Source organism: Myotis nattereri, assembly GCF_964212035.1.
Source record: "Myotis nattereri genome assembly, chromosome: X".
Classification (NCBI taxonomy): Eukaryota; Metazoa; Chordata; class Mammalia; order Chiroptera; family Vespertilionidae; genus Myotis; species Myotis nattereri.
In genome coordinates this window covers 154,626,124-154,645,505 of record NC_138078.1, presented here as the reverse complement: position 1 = coordinate 154,645,505, position 19,382 = coordinate 154,626,124, and the positions used below count along the sequence as shown (strand labels likewise).

At 48.9% G+C, this 19,382-nt stretch overlaps 1 protein-coding gene across 1 annotated transcript in view; it reads right to left on the bottom strand.

The window, feature by feature from the left end:
* Positions 1-1,764: 1,764 nt before the first annotated feature.
* Positions 1,765-19,382, bottom strand: part of SRPX (sushi repeat containing protein X-linked) — a gene marked incomplete at both ends in the record, with an annotated part of 81,354 nt that continues 63,736 nt past the window's right edge. Inside the window, 2 exons of the mRNA XM_081081809.1 lie at positions 1,765-1,890; positions 7,158-7,291. Coding sequence (XP_080937935.1) covers positions 1,765-1,890; positions 7,158-7,291 — 260 coding nt within the window. The remainder of the gene's footprint in view (positions 1,891-7,157; positions 7,292-19,382) is intronic.

Sequence of the window (19,382 nt, the reverse complement as noted above, 5' to 3'; positions counted from 1 at the left end):
GAGGAGGAGGAGGAGAAGGAAAAGGGGGAGAAGGAGGAGGAGGAGGAGGAGGAGGAGGAGGAGGAGGAGCAGGAGGAAGAGGAGGAGGAGAAGGAAAAGGGGGAGAAGGAGGAGGAGGAGGAGGAGGAGGAGGAGAAGGAAAAGGGGGAGAAGGAGGAGGAGGAGGAGGAGGAGGAGGAGAAATAGGAAAAGGGGGAGAAGGAGGCGGAGGAGGAGCAGAGGAGGAGGAGGAGGAGAAGGAAAAGGGGGAGAAGGAGGAGGAGGAGGAGGAGGAGGAGGAGAAATAGGAAAAGGGGGAGAAGGAGGCGGAGGAGGAGCAGAGGAGGAGGAGGAGGAGAAGGAAAAGGGGGAGAAGGAGGAGAAGGAGGAGGAGAAGGTAAAGGGGGAGAAGGAGGAGGAGTAGGAGGAGGAGGAGGAGGAGGAAGAGGAGGAGGAGAAGGAAAAGGGGGAGAAGGAGGAGGAGGAGGAGAAGGAAAAGGGGGAGAAGGAAAAGGGGGAGAAGGAGGAGGAGGAGGAGGAGGAGGAGGAGGAGAAGGAAAAGGGGGAGAAGGAAAAGGGGGAGAAGCAGGAGGAGGAGGAGAAGGAAAAGGGGGAGAAGGAAAAGGGGGAGAAGGAGGAGGAGGAGGAGGAGAAGGAGGAGGAGGAAAAGGGGGAGAAGGAGGAGGAGGAGGAGGAGGAGAAGGAGGAGGAGGAGGTGGAAGAGGAGGAGGAGGAGGAGGAGAAGAGAAGGAGGAAAAGGCGGAGAAGGAGGAGAAGGAGGAGGAGGAGGAGGAGAAGGAGGAGGAGGAAAAGGGGGAGATGGAGGTGGAGGAGGAGGAGGAGGAGGAGGAGGAGGAGGAGGAGGAGGAAAAGGGGGAAAAGGAGGAGGAGAAGGAGGAGAAGGAAAAGGGGGAGAAGGAGGTGGAGGAGGAGGAGGAGGAGCAGGAGGAGAAGGAAAAGGGGGAGAAGTAGGAGGAGGAGGAGGAGGAGGAGGAGGAGGAGGAGGAGGAGGAGGAAGAGGAGGAGGAGAAGGAAAAGGGGGAGAAGGAGGAGGAGGAGGAGGAGGAGGAGGAGGTGGAAAAGGGGGAGGACGAGGAGGAGGAGGAGGAGCAGGAGGAGGAGAGGAAAAATGGGAGAAGGAGGAGGAGGAGGAAGAGGAGGAGGAGGAGGAGGGGAAGGAGGAGAAGGAAAAGGGGAGAAGGAGGTGGAGGAGGAGGAGTAGTAGGATGAGGAGGAGGAGGAAAAGGGGGAGAAGGAGGAGAAGGAGGAGGAGGAGGAGGAGGAGGAGGAGGAGAAGGAGAAGGAGGAGAAGAAGAAGAAGAAGAAGAAGAAGAAGAAGAAGAAGAAGAAGAAGGAGAAGAAGAAGAAGAAAGCAATGCATAAGCTCAGCCCAGTGAAAAAAATGAGCCTATTCAGTCTCTTTTCCAGATTTTGTGTTTTTTTTTTTAGTTTAGAAATTGTTTGTGAGGTAGAATGCATACTGCCATCTGGATTTAAAATAAATTTTTTCACACATCTTTAAGAAGAGAAGTTTCCAGTTTTTTGTTGGTGGTGGTGGGGAGAAATCTTTTGGGCAGGCTCTCCTCTACCCATCCTACTCCCACCAAGAGGGGGAAAAAAGAACAAAGACAAAGCAAAAACACTTGTTCGGAAGGGTGAAAGAAGAGAAAAAAGCAATTACACATTGAAGGTTACCTGTAATCAAGACTGAATAGAAAGAAACCAGGGAACCCGATCAGAAAAACGTACATTTGTAGAGAGAACATTTCAGAACAGGACATCCCCCTACCTGAGCTGCAGAGCTAGGGCTGGAGACATAATTTTAACTCCTATCCTGCCAATGAGGGTCGGGAACATGCCTACCAGCTCTACAACAGTGATATGTCGAAGATCCAGGCTGCATTGTGCTTGCTGGAAAAGAAAAAAAAAAGTAGGGAAGGTGTGAGCATGGCTGAAGAAAGAGACTTCCATGTCAAACCATAGACTGAAGGAAATAGAATTGGTCTGGCTTTTTCTTTTAAATATATTTTTATTGATTTCAGAGAGGAAGGGAGAGGGAGAGAGAAACATTAATGACGATAGAGAATCATGGATCGGCTCCTACTACACGCCCCCTACTGGGGATCGAGCCCACAAACCAGGCAGGTGCCCTTGACTGGAATTGAACCTGGGACCCTGTAGTCCGCAGGCCAACACTCTATCCACTGAGTCACATTAGCTAGAGAAGTTTTTGGAAGTTTATTTGCCCACTCCACACTGTCCTGAAAACAATTGAAAACTGGGGTGAAACCAGTGGCTGGAAAACCTTAACACCTTCCTAGAGGAATCACCAGAAAGGCCTTGGCAATGGAATTTTGAAAACCTAAGCAAAATAGCAGTCTCTGTCTTTCCAGATGAGGTAAGATTTTACAGGAGCCAAATTTCTTAGAAAGTGTCCAAGAATACCTCCAGAGGATTCTAAATTTGTCTTTGCAAAGAGAAAATGTTTTCCAGAGTCCCTCTACCTGACCTTGTGTCCACCCTATGCACCCCTTGATGAGTCCCCACCACCCAGCATGCCAGGGAAACAAGGATAAAATGTTTCAGTTCTCTGAGCTGGCTGGCCCTTGGCAAGAGCCACAGGAGCATGGCCCATTCGGTCGCGTGCCAGGAGGTCTCTCATCAGTAGCAGCAATGGCCACAGGGAACACAAAGTAACATAATGGGGGAAAAATATGAACCTCCTGAATTATTAGAACACCATTAAAATTTTTTTAATTCATTTCTGAGAGGAAGGGAGAAGGAGAGAGAGATACAAACATCCATGATGAGAGAGAATCATGGATCAGCTGTTTCTTTCACTGGGGATCGAGGCCAAAACCCAGGCATGTGCTCTTGACTGGAATCGAACCCAGGACCCTTTAATCCACAGGCTGACTATCCACTAAGCCAAACCGGCTAGGGCAGAACACCATTTTTTAAATGACAATTTTACTGAAACAACCCTATATTGGATGACAGAATTGGTAAAACAAACAAACAAACAAACAAAAAACCACTTAGGAAAGGTAAAAATATACTTTTTTGTTATTCTAACTGAAACATGTAAGTTGATCAAACCTTCCTTTGAAGGCTATGGTTTAAGTACAAATATAGCCCTAGCCTGTTTGGCTCAGTGGATAGAGTGTGAGCCTGTGGACTAAAGGGTCCTGGGTTTGATTGCTGTCAAAGACACATGCCTGGGTCACAGGCTCCATCCCCAGTGAGGGGCGTGCAGGAGATAGCCAATCCATGATTCTCTCTCATCATTGATGTATCTTTTTCTCTCTCCCTCTCCCTTCCTCTATGAATCAATAAAAATATATATATTAAAAAATATAAAAAACATCCCTAGCCTGTTTGGCTCAGTAGATAGAGTGTCAGCCTGCGGACTGAAGGGTCCTGGGTTTGATTCCTGTCAAGGACACATGCCCAGATTGGGGGTCCATTCCCAGTAGGAGGCATGCAGGAGGCAGATGATCAATGATTCTCTCTCCTCATGGATGTTTCTATCTCTCTCTTCCTCTCCCTTCCTCTCTGAACCCAATAAAATATATTAAAAAACAAATATAAATATATTGAGTGGTGGGAGGTCACACATAAGACCTAGATGCCAAATATTTAATCCAACCTATTGATTGGTAATTTTGCTGGTCCCCAAAGTAATGGACTAGACTAGGGCAGGGGTCAGCAGACCTTTCCAAACAAAGGTCCAGGGAGCCAATATATTAGGTTCTGCAGGGCCAGATGGCTTCTGTCATAATCCATTGTGCCACGGTGGTGCACAGACAGCAACAGACAATGCACAGATGAATGTGTGTGGCTGTGTCCAAATAAAGTTTTACCTACAAAAGTCATAGTTTGCCCACATAGAGGAAAAGGAAGTTGTTTTGGCTTAATCATTTTTCTATATAACAGAAGATGTCAGGAAACATATGATCATGGAATATAGACTGGAAGGCCAATTTCTCACATACTGCAGTGGTGTGAGTTTGTGTTACCTGAACAGCAAGTCCCATAATTGGGACAAGGGAATATGAGGATGGAGGTAAGGTGTCAGGATTGGGGCCAAAGACACCATGAATTGGGTTCCTAGTTAAGGAACCTGAAAAAAAGATTTAAATATATATATATATTTTTTACCAGAGGCCCAGTGCACAAAATTAGTGCATGGATAGGGTTCCTAGGCCTAGCTGGTGATCAGGGCCGATCAGGTTCCCCACCTCCCTGCCTCCTCCTTCCCTTGCTCCACCACTGGTCACCCGGCATGTTCCGCACCGCCCCCTGGTGGCCCGTGAACATCATAGAGAGCGATCAAACTCCCAGTTGAACTCCTGAGGGGACAATATGCATATTAGCTTTTATTATATAGGAGGATTGATTTCAGAGAGTAAGAGAGAAGGAAAGAGAGAGAGATAGAAGCATAAATGATGAGAGAGAATCATAGATCAGCTGCCTCCTGTACGCCCCCATTGGGAATAAAGCCTGCAACCTGGGCATGTGCCCTGACTGGGAATCAAACTGTGACCTCCTGGTTCATGGGTTGTTCAACCACTGAGTCACGCCAGCCAGGTGAACCTGAAAAATTTTGTGTGGTTGTTCCGAGTTTATGGGAATTCCTTCAAGTACACAAGGAGAATGAAGATTTAGGAGTCATTGAATTAATGCTGAACTGAGAAGTAAAATTGTAGCTTTTGATTAAATCAAGATTATTGTAAACACATAGTTGTATTCACTGTAATAAATGAAATATTACTAAAAAAAATAATGTACAGCACTGTGTCCATGCCCCAATGCACATCCTCTCTCTTTAGCATTCAGTCAAATTAGTCACTCTTATTGCAAAGAAGCTTAAGGACAAAATCAAGCTACTTCCAACTGGATCCTTTCAGTATCTACTTGTTTGTTTGTTTGTTTGTTAATCCTCACCTGAGGATATTTTTCCATTGATTTTTAGGGAGAGTGGAAGAGAGAGGGAAAGACAGGTAGAAACATGATGTGAAAGAAACACATTGATTGGTTACCTCCTGCACATGCCCCAACCAGGGCCTGGACTGAGGAGGAGCCTGCAACCAAGGTATGTGCCCTTGACTAGAATCAAACCTGGGACCCTTCTGTCCACAGGCCGATGCTCTATCCACTGAGCCAAACTGGCTAGGGTTCTAGTTGTTTTTTTTATTTTTATTATTCTTTTAATTTAAATTTTTTATTGTTTAAAGAATTACATATGTCTCCTTTTCTCATCCCCCACCCCCCGCATTGACTTCTCCTTGGCCCCTCCCACCCCTAAGCACAAGCCCTAGTTGCTTTTTAAAGACACTGTTTGTCTCATTTAGTAGTTAAAAAATTTGCACAGCTGGGAAAGGCACATTTCCTACAACAGTGTTCCTTAAATTTCCAGGTGCTTAGGAATCACCTGATTGAATGAAAATGTAGATCCTTATCCAATAGGTCTGGAATGGGGCTTGAGAATTTGCATTTCCAGTGAGCTCCCAGGTGAAAGGTGAGGGGGTGTTTGTGGGTAGAATCTGGGGCCTGAAGGCTCCTGGACTCCCCTTATCCCTTGAGCCAAACTTTTGGGCATATCCTGGACAGGTTCAGCAAAGACAATTGTTTTTTGGCTGGGCCTGGACAGCATGTCAGTGAGGCTCATTAGTAAAGACAAACTAATTTCATTCATTGGAAAAATGATCGGGTTTGTCCTGGGAAGGAGTCCATGTTAATCAGGTGATGCTCCAGAACCAGAAAGGAATAATGATAACTCTAATGTACCAGTTCCTGAAGCTCAAGGTAAATGGATTAAGCATTGAAACTGGCCTTTACTTTTTTTTATACTATATGATCTCATTTATATATGGAACCTATAAAAGTCAAATTCATAGAAACAGACTGGAATGGTGGGTACCAGGGACAGGGGTATGGGGGAAATGGGGAGATGTTGGTCACAAACTTCCAGTTTTAAAATGAATAACTTCTGGGGATCTAATGTACAGCATGGTCATTTTAATTAATAGAACTGCTCAATGTATTTCAAAGTTGTTAAGAGAGTAGATCTTAAATATTCTTACCATAAAAAAAAAAATGGCAGTTATGTGACGTGATGAAGATGTTAGCTAACCTATGGTGGTAATCATTTTGCAATATACAAATGTATCAAATGAAGACATTGTACACTTTAAACTTACACAATGTCAATTATATCTCAACTAGAGACCCGGTGCACAAAATCCGTGCACTGGGGGGGGGGGGGCATGTGCCCCTCAGCCCAGCCTGTATCCTCTCTAATCTTGGACCCCTCGAGGGATGTCTGACTGGAATCAGGCCTAAAGGGCAGTCGGACATCCCTCTCACAATCCAGGACTGCTGGCTCCCAACTGCTCACCTGCCTGCCAGCCTGATCACCCCCCTAGCAACTCCCCTGCCAGCCTGATCGATGCCTAACTGTTCCCCTGCTGGCCTGATTTCCTCTAACTGCCCTCCCCTGCAGGCCTGCGCCCCCCCCCCCCAAATCCCCTCTCCTGTTGGCCTGGTTGCCCCCAACTGCCCTCCACGGCAGGCCTGGCTCCCTCCAACTGCCCTCCCCTGCTGGCCGGGTTCCTCCCAACTGCCCTCCCCTGTAGGCCTGGTTGCCCCTAACTGCCCTCCCCTGCAGGCCTGGTCCCCCCAACTGCCTTCCCCTGCAGGCCTGGTCCCCCCCAACTGCCCTCCCCTGCAGGCCTGGCTCCCTCCAACTGCCCTCCCCTGCTGGCCGGGTTCCCCCCAACTGCCCTCCCCTGTAGGCCTGGTCGCCCCTAACTGCCCTCCCCTGCAGGCCTGGTCCCCCCCAACTGCCTTCCCCTGCCAACTTGCCCCCCCCCCCCAGCTGCCCACCCTTGCAGGCTTGGTCCCCCGCAACTGCCCTCCCCTGCCAGCCATCTTGTGGTGGCCATCTTGTGTCCACATGGAGGTGGCCATCTTGTGTGTTGGAGTGATAGTGAATTTGCATATTACCTCTTTATTAGATAGGATAAAGATGGGGCACATTTTTTTAAAAAAATTCTTGCTCTTTCCTTCTCTTCCTGTTAGAGTTAAATATCTTGCTGGCCTTTATTTTTCATTAAACAACTGGGTCCTTCCTTTCTATTAGAGGTCCCTTCCTTGTCTTTGTCCCAGGAACTTACCTGTAGCATTCCCAGCTGCAGCCTGTAGAGCAAGTTTCGGGCTGTGGGTGTAGACACAATGAGGATTCTCCTTTTCTCATAAAACTGATCCAGAAGTGCTGCAGCTGTTCTGACTCCCACATTAATATTCATAGCTGTGATTAGAAAAGGCCAGATCAGTCAGACATGGTCTACTTATTCTTGTTGCATATATTCATGGCCCATAGACACAGACAATGGGGTGGTGAGGGCCTGTGGAGGGAAGGGGGGGAGGATGGAGAGGGTCAATGGGGGAAAAAGGGGACATATGTAATACTTTCAACAGTAAGGAATTATTTAAAAAAATAATAAATGAATAAATTTTATAGGACTCCCCAGATTGCTCATCCAGAGGTGAGACCCAGTAGCTTTCACCTCATTAGATTTAGACTCCTGCCTAATTAAAAAGCAGGAGAAACAACTTGATTTCCTTTTTTTAAACATTTTTATTGAATTTACTGGGGTGACATTGGTTAATAGAATGATATAGGTTTCAGGTGTACAATACTATACTACATCTTCTATATGTTGTATTGTATGTTCACCACCCCAAGTCTTGAATTCCTTTTCAGAGAATCTTAGTGTCCTTGAGCCTGTCACAACTTAAAAAAAATAAAAAGAAAAAAAGAAATAGTCTATTTGTTCTGGCTCCACCTAGCTTATGATGACACACAGAACCATGCCGAAACCGGTTTGGCTCAGTGGATAGAGCGTCGGCCTGCGGACTGAAGGGTCCTAGGTTCGATTCCGGTCAAGGGCATGTACCTGGGTTGCGGGCACGTCCCCAGTGGGGGATGTGCAGGAGGCAGCTGGTCGATGTTTCTCTCTCATCGATGTTTCTAACTCTCTATCTCTCTCCCTTCCTCTCTGTGGAAAATCAATAAAATATATTAAAAAAAATATTAAAAAAAAAAGAACCATATGTGTAAGAAGTGGGCCCCGAGATAAAGATTCAGTTGCAAGCAGTTATTCACTGGGTGGTCTCAAGAAGCCACTCTCAACAGTAGGTAAGTATATTAGTTTTCTCATTTTTTTTGAGTTTTGTATAAAGTTTATTTACCTTATTTAGATAGATTGTTTTTATAAAGACTTACAAGTAAACTAGAATTATTTATAGTTATAATTTACCAAAATATATATGAGAGTTATTTTCTGCCATGAAGAAAATGTGATATTTCAAGTAAGAAGGAAAATAGGGGGGCAACTTTGGGGGCTTACAGCCTAGTTGAGTATCTGGTTAAACAGTAATCTTACAAGCCCCATTCTAACTGACTACAAAGTCCACCCAGAGGGGCCTGCCACAAGAATATATATATATATATATATATATATATATATATATATATATATATATATACTAGAGGCTCGGTGTGTGGGCAGAGCTCAAGAGATTTATCTCAGTGCTGTGGCCAATGCAATGCTATGAGCGCACTCTAGCATACATGCTTCCTTGGCACACCAGGAAGTGGCAACGCCCTCCTGGCAAATCTCCAAGAGCCACCTACTCTTAGCCCCGACCCTCACCCCCATTGGATAACATAGCAAGCGTGTTCCTGTTCTATTGGCTGCTTACCCCTTTTTATACGACTGTACTTCCTCAATAAACTTAGATCTGTGTCTCTGAACCTGGTCTCCGGAGTCATGCATGCAAGTGCCCTAGCGCATTGGGCTCCGTCGTCCTCACCCCCGAGGGACACCATGTACCACTGGTGCACAAAAATTTGTGCACTTGGGGGTTGGTCCCTCAGCCTGGCCTGTTCCCTCTCACAGTCTGGGACCCCTCAGGGGATGACCACCTGATGGCTTAGGCCCTCTCCCTGGGGGATAGTATCTAGTTAAACAGTAATCTTACAAGCCCCATTCTAATTGACTACAAAGCCCAACCCAAGAGGCCTGCCACAAGAATGTATATATTTGTGCACTCACGGGGGTCCCTCAGCCTGGCCTGTGCCCTCTCACAGCACAGTCTGGGACCCCTCAGGGGATGACCATCTGCTGGCTTAGGCCTGCTCCCTGGGGGACTGGGCCTAAGCTGGCAGTCAGATATCCCTCTGGCAGCCCGGCAGCCCTCGGGGGATGTCCACATGCCACCGGGGAGCAGGCCTAAGCTGCAGTTGGACATCCTTAGCACTGCTGAGGAGGTGGGAGAGGCTCCCACCACCACTGCTGTACTGACAGCCATCAGCCTGGTTTGTGGCTCAGCAGAGCTCCCGCTGTGGGAGCGCACTGACTACCAGGAGGCAGCTCCTGCACTGAGCATCTGCCCCCTGGTGGTCAGTGTGTGTCATAGTGACCAGTCATTCCCAGTCTTTCTGCTGTTAGGGTCAATTTGCATATTATCCTTTTATTATATAGGAGTGCCTGGCCAGCCTGGGTGAGGGGCTGATGGCTGTTTGCAGGCTGGCCATAGCCCCTTCAGGGTGAGAGTCCCCACTGGGGTGTGTGGCCATCCTGGGTGAGGGGCTGATGGCTGTTTGCAGATTGGTCACAGCCCCTTCAGGGTGGGGGGTCCTGCTGCGGTGCCGGGCCAGTCTGGGTGAGGGGCTGAGGGATGTTTTTAGGCTGGTGAAGCCCCTCAATGGGGACCCTCACCCCATGAGTGTGTGGCCAGCCTGGGTGAGGTGCTGATGGCTGTTTGCAGGCTGGCCACAGCCCCCAGCCACCCAAGATCCCAGTGGAGGCTGGCTGGAAGCAGGTATTTGGGTTTTATTTGTCTTCTATAATTGAAACTCTGTTGCCATGAGTGGAGGCCACAGCCAGCTCAGGGAAGGGGGGAAGCCTGGCTTCCTCCATCCCCTGGGCAACCAAGCCTCCTTCTTGCTCCAGCTCCATAGTTGCTGGCCGCCATCTTGGTTGGGTTAATTTGCATATAGTCACTCTGATTGGATGGTGGGTGTGGCTTGGGGCATAGCAAAGGCATGGTCAATTAGCATCTTTGTCTTTTATTAGTGTATACTAGAGGCCCGGTGCACAAAAATTTGTGCACTCGGGGGGAAGGGGGGGTCCCTCAGCCTGGCCTGTGCCCTCTTGAAGTCTGGGACCCCTTGGGAGATAACGACCTGCTCGCTTAAGCCTGCTCCCGGGTGGCAGAGGGCAGGCCAAATCCCTAGGTGCAGCCCCTGGTCGGGCTCAGAGCAGGGACGATTGGGGAGTTGGAGCGCCGCCCCCTGTCATGCACAGAGCAGGGCGGATCGGGAGGTTGCGATGCCACCCTCAGTCATGCTCAGGGTAGGGCCGATTGGGGGGTTGGGGCACCGCCCCCTGTCACACTCAAGGCAGGGTCAATGGGGAGGTTTGCGGCACCACCCCCGTCATGCACAGAGCAGGGCCAATCAGGGGGTTGGGGCTCCGTACCCTGTCATGCACAGAGCAGGGCCCATCAGGGGGTTGGGGAGCTCCCCCCTGTCACACACAGAGCAGGGCCCATCAGGGGGTTGGGGAGCTCCCCCCTGTCACACACAGAGCAGGGCAGATCAGCAGGTTGGGGCACCGCCCTCTATCACCCACAGAGCAGGGCCGATCAGGGGGTTTGGGCGCTGCCCCCTGTCATGATGATCCCAGCGCCAGGAGGCCTCTCGGCTCTGCTGATCCCGGTGCTGGGAGGCATATTACCCTTTTACTATATAGCATAGAGGCCTGGTGCATGGGTGGGGGCCAGCTGGTTTGCCCTGAAGGGTGTCCTGGATCAGGGTGGGGGTCCCCACTGGGGTGCCTGGCCAGCCTGGGTGAGGGGCTGAGGGCTGTTTTCAGGCTGTCAGGTGACTGAAGCTCCCAACCACTCCTTTTTTTCTTATTTATTCTGGGCCAGCTTTAGCTGTGGCTCCAGCTCTGCGGCCTCTGCTGCTGGGAAAGCGGAAACCCTCGGGCCCAGACTTGTTTGTGTTCTACAATCGAAACTCTGTATCAACTCCAGCTCTGAGATCCCGGCTTGCTGAAACCAGGTTTCTGGGGTTTTTTTTAGCTTCTATATGTTACTATGTTTCAAACTGCCCGCTCAGAGGCCTGCAGTGGCAGGCGGGGAACGTTGGAGTCCGCCGTCACTGAAGCAAGCAAGCCTCATGTTCAGTTTAAGCTGCCTGGCTGCCGGTTGCCATCTTGGCTGTCAGTTAATTTGCATATCTCCCTGATTAGCCAATGGGATGGGTAGCGGTCGTAGGCCAATTACCATGTTTCTCTTTTATTAGTATATATATATATATATATTCTACTTAGATAAAAACCCTGCATGTAACATCACGACCTAAGGCATGACCAACTGAAAGGAAGTAGTCCTGCAGGGGTTGTCTTGGAAACAGCTGCACCCTCCCTTGAGCTGTTTTCTGGAGCTGTTTCCAGTAAGGGCGAGGTTTGAGGCAGGAATCCGCCCTCGTAGCTTGGAGGCATATCTTAATCAAGTGTGCCGCATCAGTAAAGCCAAGGGTGAACCTGAGTGGAGGCGGTTGAAAGGCTTAGAAAAGACAGACTAGAGAATGAAAGCTGGGTCTCGGTGGGACACTGATTCTCTGAGAGACAGTGACCACGCCCACAACTGTGTCTTTATTTTTTTTTAATTTTTTAAATTAAATCTTTATTGATCAGGTTATTAAAGTTGTTCCTCTGTTTTCCCCCCATAGCTCCCCTCCACTCAGTTCCCATCCCACCCTCTGCCCTTACCCCCGCCACCCACTGTCCTCATCCATAGGTGTACAATTTTTGTCCAGTCTCTTCCCACCCTCCACACCCCTTTCCCCACTGAGAATAGTCAGCCCACTCCCTTTCTATGCCCCTGATTCTATTATATTCACCAGTTTATTCTGTTCATCAGATTATTTATTCACTTGATTCTTAGATTCACTTGTTGATAGATGTGTATTTGTTGTTCATACTTTGTATCTTTACGTTTTTCTTCTTGTTCCTCTTCTTAAAAGATACCTTACAGCATTTCATATAATACTGGTTTGGTGGTGATGAACTCCTTTAGCTTTTCCTTATCTGTGAAGCTGTTTTTCTGACCTTCAATTCTGAATGATAGCTTTGCTGGATAAAGTAGTCTTGATTGTAGGTTCTTGGTATTCATCACTTTGAATATTTCTTGCCACTCCCTTCTGGCCTGCAAAGTTTCTGTTGAGAAATCAGCTGACAGTCGTATGGGTACTCCCTTGTCGGTAACTGAGTTTCTTTCTCTTGCTGCTTTTAGGATTCTCTCTTTTGTCTTTTGCTCTTGGCATTTTAATGATGATGTGTCTTGGTGTGGTCCTCTTTGGATTCCTTTTGTTTGGGGTTCTCTGCACTTCCTGGACTTGGAAGTCTATTTCTTTCACCAGGTAGGGGAAGTTTTCTGTCATTATTTCTTCAAATAGGTTTTCAATATCTTGCTCTCTCTCATCTTCTGGCACCCCTATAATTCGGATGTTGGTATGCTTGAAGTTGTCCAAGAGGCTCCTTACACTATCTTCATATTTTTGGATTCTTTTTTCATTTTGCTTTTCTGGTTGGGTGTTTTTTTGCTTCTTCATATTTCAAATCTTTGACTTGATTCTTGCAATCCTCTAGTCTGCTGTTGGGGGTCTGTATAATATTCTTTACTTCAGTCAGTGTATGCTTAATTTCTAGTTGGTCCTTTATCACAACATCAAGGGTCCCATTAGATTTTTTTTTTAAAATATACTTTATTGAGTTTTTACAGAGAGGAAGGGAGAGGGATAGAGACTTAGAAACATCGATGAGCGAGAAACATTGATCAGCTGCCTCCTGCACACCCCCTACTGGGGATGGGCCTGCAACCAAGGTACATGCCCTTGACTGGAATCGAACCCGGGACCCTTTGGTCCGCAGGCCGACGCTCTATCCACAGAGCCAAACCAGTCAGAGCTCATTAGATTTCTTGAGGTTCTCATTAAGTTTATGGGCGGTTTCTAGAAAATTCTTGAAAAACCTTAAAAGTGTGGTTTTGAACTCTGTATCTAGTCATTTGCTTTCCTCCATTTCTGTCATTTGTGTCCTGTTTCTTTGTCTCTGCATTTTTTTATGCTTCCCTGTATTGGTAGAGTGGCTTTGTGTGCTAGGTGTCGGATAGGGCCCAGTGGCTCAGCCTCCCCAGTTACCTGAGGTGGACACTCTTGGTACACCCCCTTGTGGGCTTTGTGCACAGTCTTGTTGTAGTTACGCCTTGATTGTTGTAGGTATCACTGGGAGGAATTGACTCCAGGCCAATTGACAGTGAGGATCAGCTGTATCTGCAGTGGGAGAACTTCTGTGCTGAAGACACTCTTCTGGGGCAAGACTTGCTTCAGTGGGGCTTTGGTGCTCACTGAGTCTGCCCCCTGAGTGTGTCCCTTATGGATCTGAAGAGTTGTAATCTGGATGGTCCCACTAAGACCACTGGGTACACTGGCTCTTGGATCTAAGGAGGTGCTAATTTAGCCTCTGCCTGAGGCTACCCAGCAGGAGCTATGAAGAGATCTGCAGATCCCCCTTCCCTGTTTGGGGTTTGGAGGTGCCCAGGTGAGGCCCAGCTGTGAAGCAATGCAAGCTGCTGTGGGGACTTGGGCCTTCTTTTGAAAGTTCTAGGTCTGTCTGGCCCAGCTGCAGTTTGTTAGGTAATTTTCAGATTGCAAAGGGCCAGGGCATTCATATGCAAAAGCCTCTGCCGCAGCCTGGGTGGGGTGGGGTCTCAGGGAATCAGCAGGGCAGAGCAAGCAGCTATGGCTTATCCTCAGCCCTGCCCTATGGGGCCCCGCGTCTCAGTGTCCTGGTAATTGCTGCAAGCACCTCTAAGGGAAAGCCGCCCTCAAGTTCCGAGTTCTGCCTGCTGCCAGACAGTCCAGTTTCTCCCCGTATGAGTCCTGGGTCCCCAGAGACTTCCTGGAACCAGAGTTCAGAGCAGTCGGGAGCTGGTGACTCCCTCCTGATTCAAAAACACAGCAAAAAGTCAGCCGCGTCCTCAGGTGCCAGCCCCTTTCTGTGCACGCACACGCGCTCAAGCCTCCGTACCTCTGCACTTTACTTCCGCAGCTCCTCTGAGTCTCAGTGTGCTTTTCTCTTTCCTTCTAGTTGTAGAATTTCCACTCAGCCAGCCTTCCTGTAGTTCTGGATGATATCCGTTTTGTCTTTTTGTTGTATTTTTGAAGTTGTTGTGGGAGGCAGCAATTTCCGGTGTTTACCTATGCAGCCATTTTGGTTTCTCCCTTAATTCCCTTTTAATGTGCACGAATTTCATACACTGGGCTACTAATATATATATCCTATCTAATAATAGACAAACATGGTAATTAACCATAACTTCGCTACCCTTCCCATTGGCTAATCAGGGCAATATGCAAATGAACTGCCAACCAAGATGGCGGTTAACTGCCAACCAAGATGGCGGCTAATTTGCATACTGTAGGCAGGGAGGACAGCGCAAGCTGCCATCCAGGCCTCCCTGTGCTACCAGCGCTAAGGCAAGTGGTGCTGATCCCCTCGTTGGAGCCCTCCCCTGCCCATCGGAGACAGGGGGCCCACTCCCCAGTGCGATCTAGGGATGAGCGGGGGCTGGGGGAAGGCCAGTTGCACTGATCGCCTCCACTGAGCCCTCACCAGCCCACCGGAGACACGTCCCAATGCGACCCTGGGTGGAGGAGGGCTGGGGCAATGTAAGCAGTTTGGATCCCCTTGTTGTGATTTGGGGGTGGGCAGGGGCTGGGGCGAATGCAAGCAGTGCAGATCGCCTCGGCAGAGCCCTCGCTGGCCCACCGGAGACACGTGCCAATGCGCGGGGGCTGGGGCGAATGCAAGCAGTGCAGATCGACTCAGCAGAGCCCTCACCCGCCCATGTCCCTATGGGATCTGGGGGTGGGCAGGGGCTGGGGTGAAGGCAAGCAGTGCAGATTGCCTGGCCAGAGCCCTCGCCAGCTCACCGGAGACACGTCCCAATGCGCGGGGGTTGGGGCAAAGGCAAGCGGTGCCTACATCGCCTCAACCGAGCCCTCGCCCGCCCACTGGAGACAAGGGGCCTACTCTGAGAGAGAGAGAGAGAGAGAGAGAGAGAGAGAGAGAGAGAGAGAGAAAGAGAGAGAGAGAGAGAGAGAGAGAGAGAGAGAGAGAGATGGAATTTTGCATCCTGCATCCCTCCCTGATCGACCACTGTGATTCCAAGCCAGTGAGGGCTGCCTTCAGACCGCTGCTCCAGGTCCTTCACCCCCACCCCAGGCCTGAGAGCACAGTGCTGGGCAGGGGCACCAGGGGTTTGGGAATGCAGTGCCAGGGGCCGGCACAAGGTGGGGGTGGGCTGTGTTTACACCTCCAAGTTCCCCACTTCTGCCCTGGCGGAGCATGCCTCCTCCTTCCCCTCAGAGGCCCAGCTCCTGCCTACATGCTTGCTGGGCAGGCCCAACTGCACTGGGGAGTGAGCCATGGCGATCAGGATGGCCACTTCCTGGGATGGGACGGCCGGACCATGGGATTTCATGAGGCCTGTGGGGCATGTGCAGCCTTGGGGAAGCAGGGGTGGCCAGCCAAGCTGAGACTGGCTTCAGTGGGGCCAGTGGGAGCCCGTTGAGGCCACCCCAACCTCCACAGGTCCCGGGTGGACGGTGGCTAAGTGGAGAGTGGTTTCTCCATGCATGGTGGCCAGGGGTGGCTGTGAGCTGCTGCAATCCCACCCCACACTTCAGGGAGTGGGAGAAGACTCGCAGCCACCAGCATCCTAGGCTGTACCACATGTGCCTCAGCCTGACAGGTTGGCAGGGTCCAGAGCAGGTGAGCTGCTCCCTTCCCTCAGTGGTAGAACAGGGAGGAGAGCGCTGGGTGCAGGGAGGGGACCTCAGCTGGGATCCTCTTGGTGTGGGGAAGGGGCCCAGCCTGGAAGTCTGGCTAAGCAGACGCGGGTTCATACCAACTCTTACTCTGCCATCTTCCTCCAGCTCTTCAAGCTATCCCCCTTGCCCCACCTGTCCAGGGGAATGGGCTCTGGGTGACCTCCCTGAGCTCAGACTGTGGATCCAGAGACCTCAAGGAAGAGTGCCCAGCCGGGCCCAGGCAGGGGCCGGTGCAGAAGTACCAGGGCAGTGTTTCTTCAGTGTCTCAGTGAAGTTTGCAACTGACCCTAGGAGGAAACCTGAGAGGGGAAAGGCCGGGAGGCATGAATTGCCAGCACTTTAGCCACTTGAAAACAGTTCCACTTGGAATGTGAGGCGGTTGTATGTTCAGCTGAGAAGTGACGGTGCTGAACTCCACCATCGCTGGGCTCCTATCAGTCCGAGGTCCAAGCGTCCACCACGACAAGGAGAGAACAGAGCGAGGGGCCCGGAGGAAGGGAGGACAATTGAAGAAAACCGTGTCTAGACTTTCCCCAGCCCTCTCCTTCTTTCTGCTGCCTACAAGAGCCCCAGGCCCAGCCACAGTCCTGTGTCCACCTTTCAGTCCCCTGTTCTCCAACCGCAGAGGAAAGAAATAAGGAAGGAGTCTGTGCTGCCTTCAGAAAGTATCTATATACCTGATCGGCCAGTTGCCTTCCACAGAGGGAGGCCAGACTGCGGCTTAGGTCTGCTCCCCACAGGGACATCAGTAGGACATCCTGTGAGGGCTCCCAGACTGTTAGAGGGGGCAGGCTGGGCTGAGGGATGCCCCCCGAGTGCACAAATTTTTGTGCACTGGGCCACTAGGATATATATATATATCAAAACCTCCCCTATTGGCAGTTCAGGCTTTGGGTCAGAATCCCCTGGACTAGCAGTGCTGCATCATAAAGGTAATAAAGGTTTTCTTTCCTGATTCCTCTGAATGCTGACTGATCGTTCTCCTGGGCCATTTGAAGAATTGCTGCCACAACACAAGGAACTTTGGAAACACTAAAAATTATTTGAAACACTTAGAAATTGGAGATTAAGATCTAAAATATAATGAAAGTTGGTGTTTTGGTCATTATTTCTTACTTAAAAATTTTTTTTGAAACACCTTATTATTCCAAACTCCTTATTATTCAATTTTATTTAAGTGGTGAATTCCTATAACAATTTATATTCCATGTGTATATTAAATCCTTGTGAAAATGTATTCATTGGTGTTGTGTTACACAAATGGCCCATGAATAGAACATTGTTTTAAATCTTGTAAATATTAGCCCTAGTAGAACTGTAAGATGCAGGGCAATAAAAATGTGGATATTTGAAGAAGATATCTGGTTGAGCTCTAAACTATATTAGTTTCCTTTTAGTGCTGTGACAAATCACTAGGAACTCAGTGGCTTAACACACACCAGTCTATTCTCACACAGTCCTGACCATCAGAAGTGTGAGATGGATTTCCCTGGCACGGAGTTAAGGTGTTGGCAGAACAGCCCCCAGATTTTTAAAATATATATGTGCATTGATTTTAGAGAGGAAGGGAGAGGGAGAGATAGAAACATCCATGATGAAAGAGAATCATGGATCAGCTGCCTCCTGCACCCTCCCTGCCCCCGCTGGGGATCGAGCCCACAACCTGGGCGTATGCCCTGACTGGGAATTGAACTGTGACCTCCTGGTTCATAGGTTGATATTCAACCTCTGAGCCACATCAGCCTGGCTGTGTCCATCATCATTTTCTTTGGCTCTGACAGCAGTTCTGCCTCCCTTTTCTAAAAACCCTGGTGATGACGTTGGGCCACCCTGGAGAATTCAGTATACTTGGCCCACCTCAAAATCCCTAACTAACATAAAGACACATGCAACAATCCTTTGGCTATGTCAGGGAACCTATTCACAGGTTTTGGGGATTATCTGTGGACATGGGGGAAAGGGTCGGAGACAATCATTATTCTCTCCACTTCAGGACATGAAAGGGGGAAGGTAAGAGGTAAGTTCTTTTTTTCTTTTTCCTTCTCTTTCTCTTTCTCTTTCTCTTTCTCTTTTCTTTCTTTCTTTCTTTCTTTCTTTCTTTCTTTCTTTCTTTCTTTCTTTCTTTGTCTTTCTTCTTTCTTCTTCTTTCTTCTTTCTTTCCTCTTTAATCCTCATACAAAGATATTTTCCCATTGATTTTCAAAGAGAGTGGAAGAGAGAGGGAAAGACGGAGAGAAACATCAATGTGAGAGAAACACATTGATTGGTTGCCTTCTGCATGCACTCCGATAAGGGCCTGGGCCAGGGGAGGAGCCTGCAACTGAGGTAAGTGCCCTTGACCAGAATCAAATCCGGGACCCTTTGGTCCTCAGATTGACGCTCTATCCACTGAGCCAAACTGCCCAGGGCTGTAACATGGTTTATTTATATCTTCCCCACCTACTTCAGATATAGCAGTGAAAACATGAAAACTAACACATACTTTATAAATACAATGCATTTGTCCAGCTGGTGCTAGTATGGCTCAATGGTTGAACATCCACTTCCATCCCTGGTAGGGGAGTCATGCAGGAGGCAGTCAATCCATGATTCTCTCTCATCATTAATGTTTCTCTCTCTCCTGCCGGGAGCCGGTCCATCCTTGCTGTTTCAAAGGACCTGGCATATATGGCATACTGTTCTTAAAATGTTTGCTCACCTTCTTGGCACTATGTGTTTTTAACCAAGGTCTTCTCTCTGAGAAAGATTGTTTCCCCAGGTAGGGATTTTCCCCTGAAGTTAGGGAGGGAATAAAACCCCTCAACTAAGTGCCAGGCGGGTAATTAATCACTTTAACTACGAACAATCATGCTTAAGCTACATAATCTTTTCTCCCTGGAATGGAGATAAGAAACGCCCTAACCTTTGTAATAGAGATTGATAGGATTGAATCAACTGGTATAAATACAGATGTAACAAGACAGCAAGAGACAGAACTAAGAAGACAGAACCAGAAGACAGAACCTACACAGAACCTAGAGACAGAAGAACTTCGTTAGAGAGAACATGGCAAAAGATCCTGGACTGAACCTGACTACAGAAATTGGCAAGAGAACCTGACTAGAACCTGGTGACTGAACCTGGCTGGAGAACCTGGCTGGAGAACCTAGTGAGGAAACATGGCTACAGAACCTGGCTGGAGAACCTGGAGAACCTAGCAAGAGAACATGGACACAGAACCCGGCTGGAGATCCTAACCAGAACTTCGCTGGAGATCCAGAGCAGAACCTCTCTGGAGATCCAGACCAGAACTTGGCTGGAGAACCTAGCAAGAGAACATGGACACAGAACTTCACTGGAGATCCAGACCAGAACTTGGCTGGAGATCCTGGCTAGAGATCCTGGCTAGGCTGCTGATCAACTGAACGCTGTCTCTGTGTCATTCCTTCTT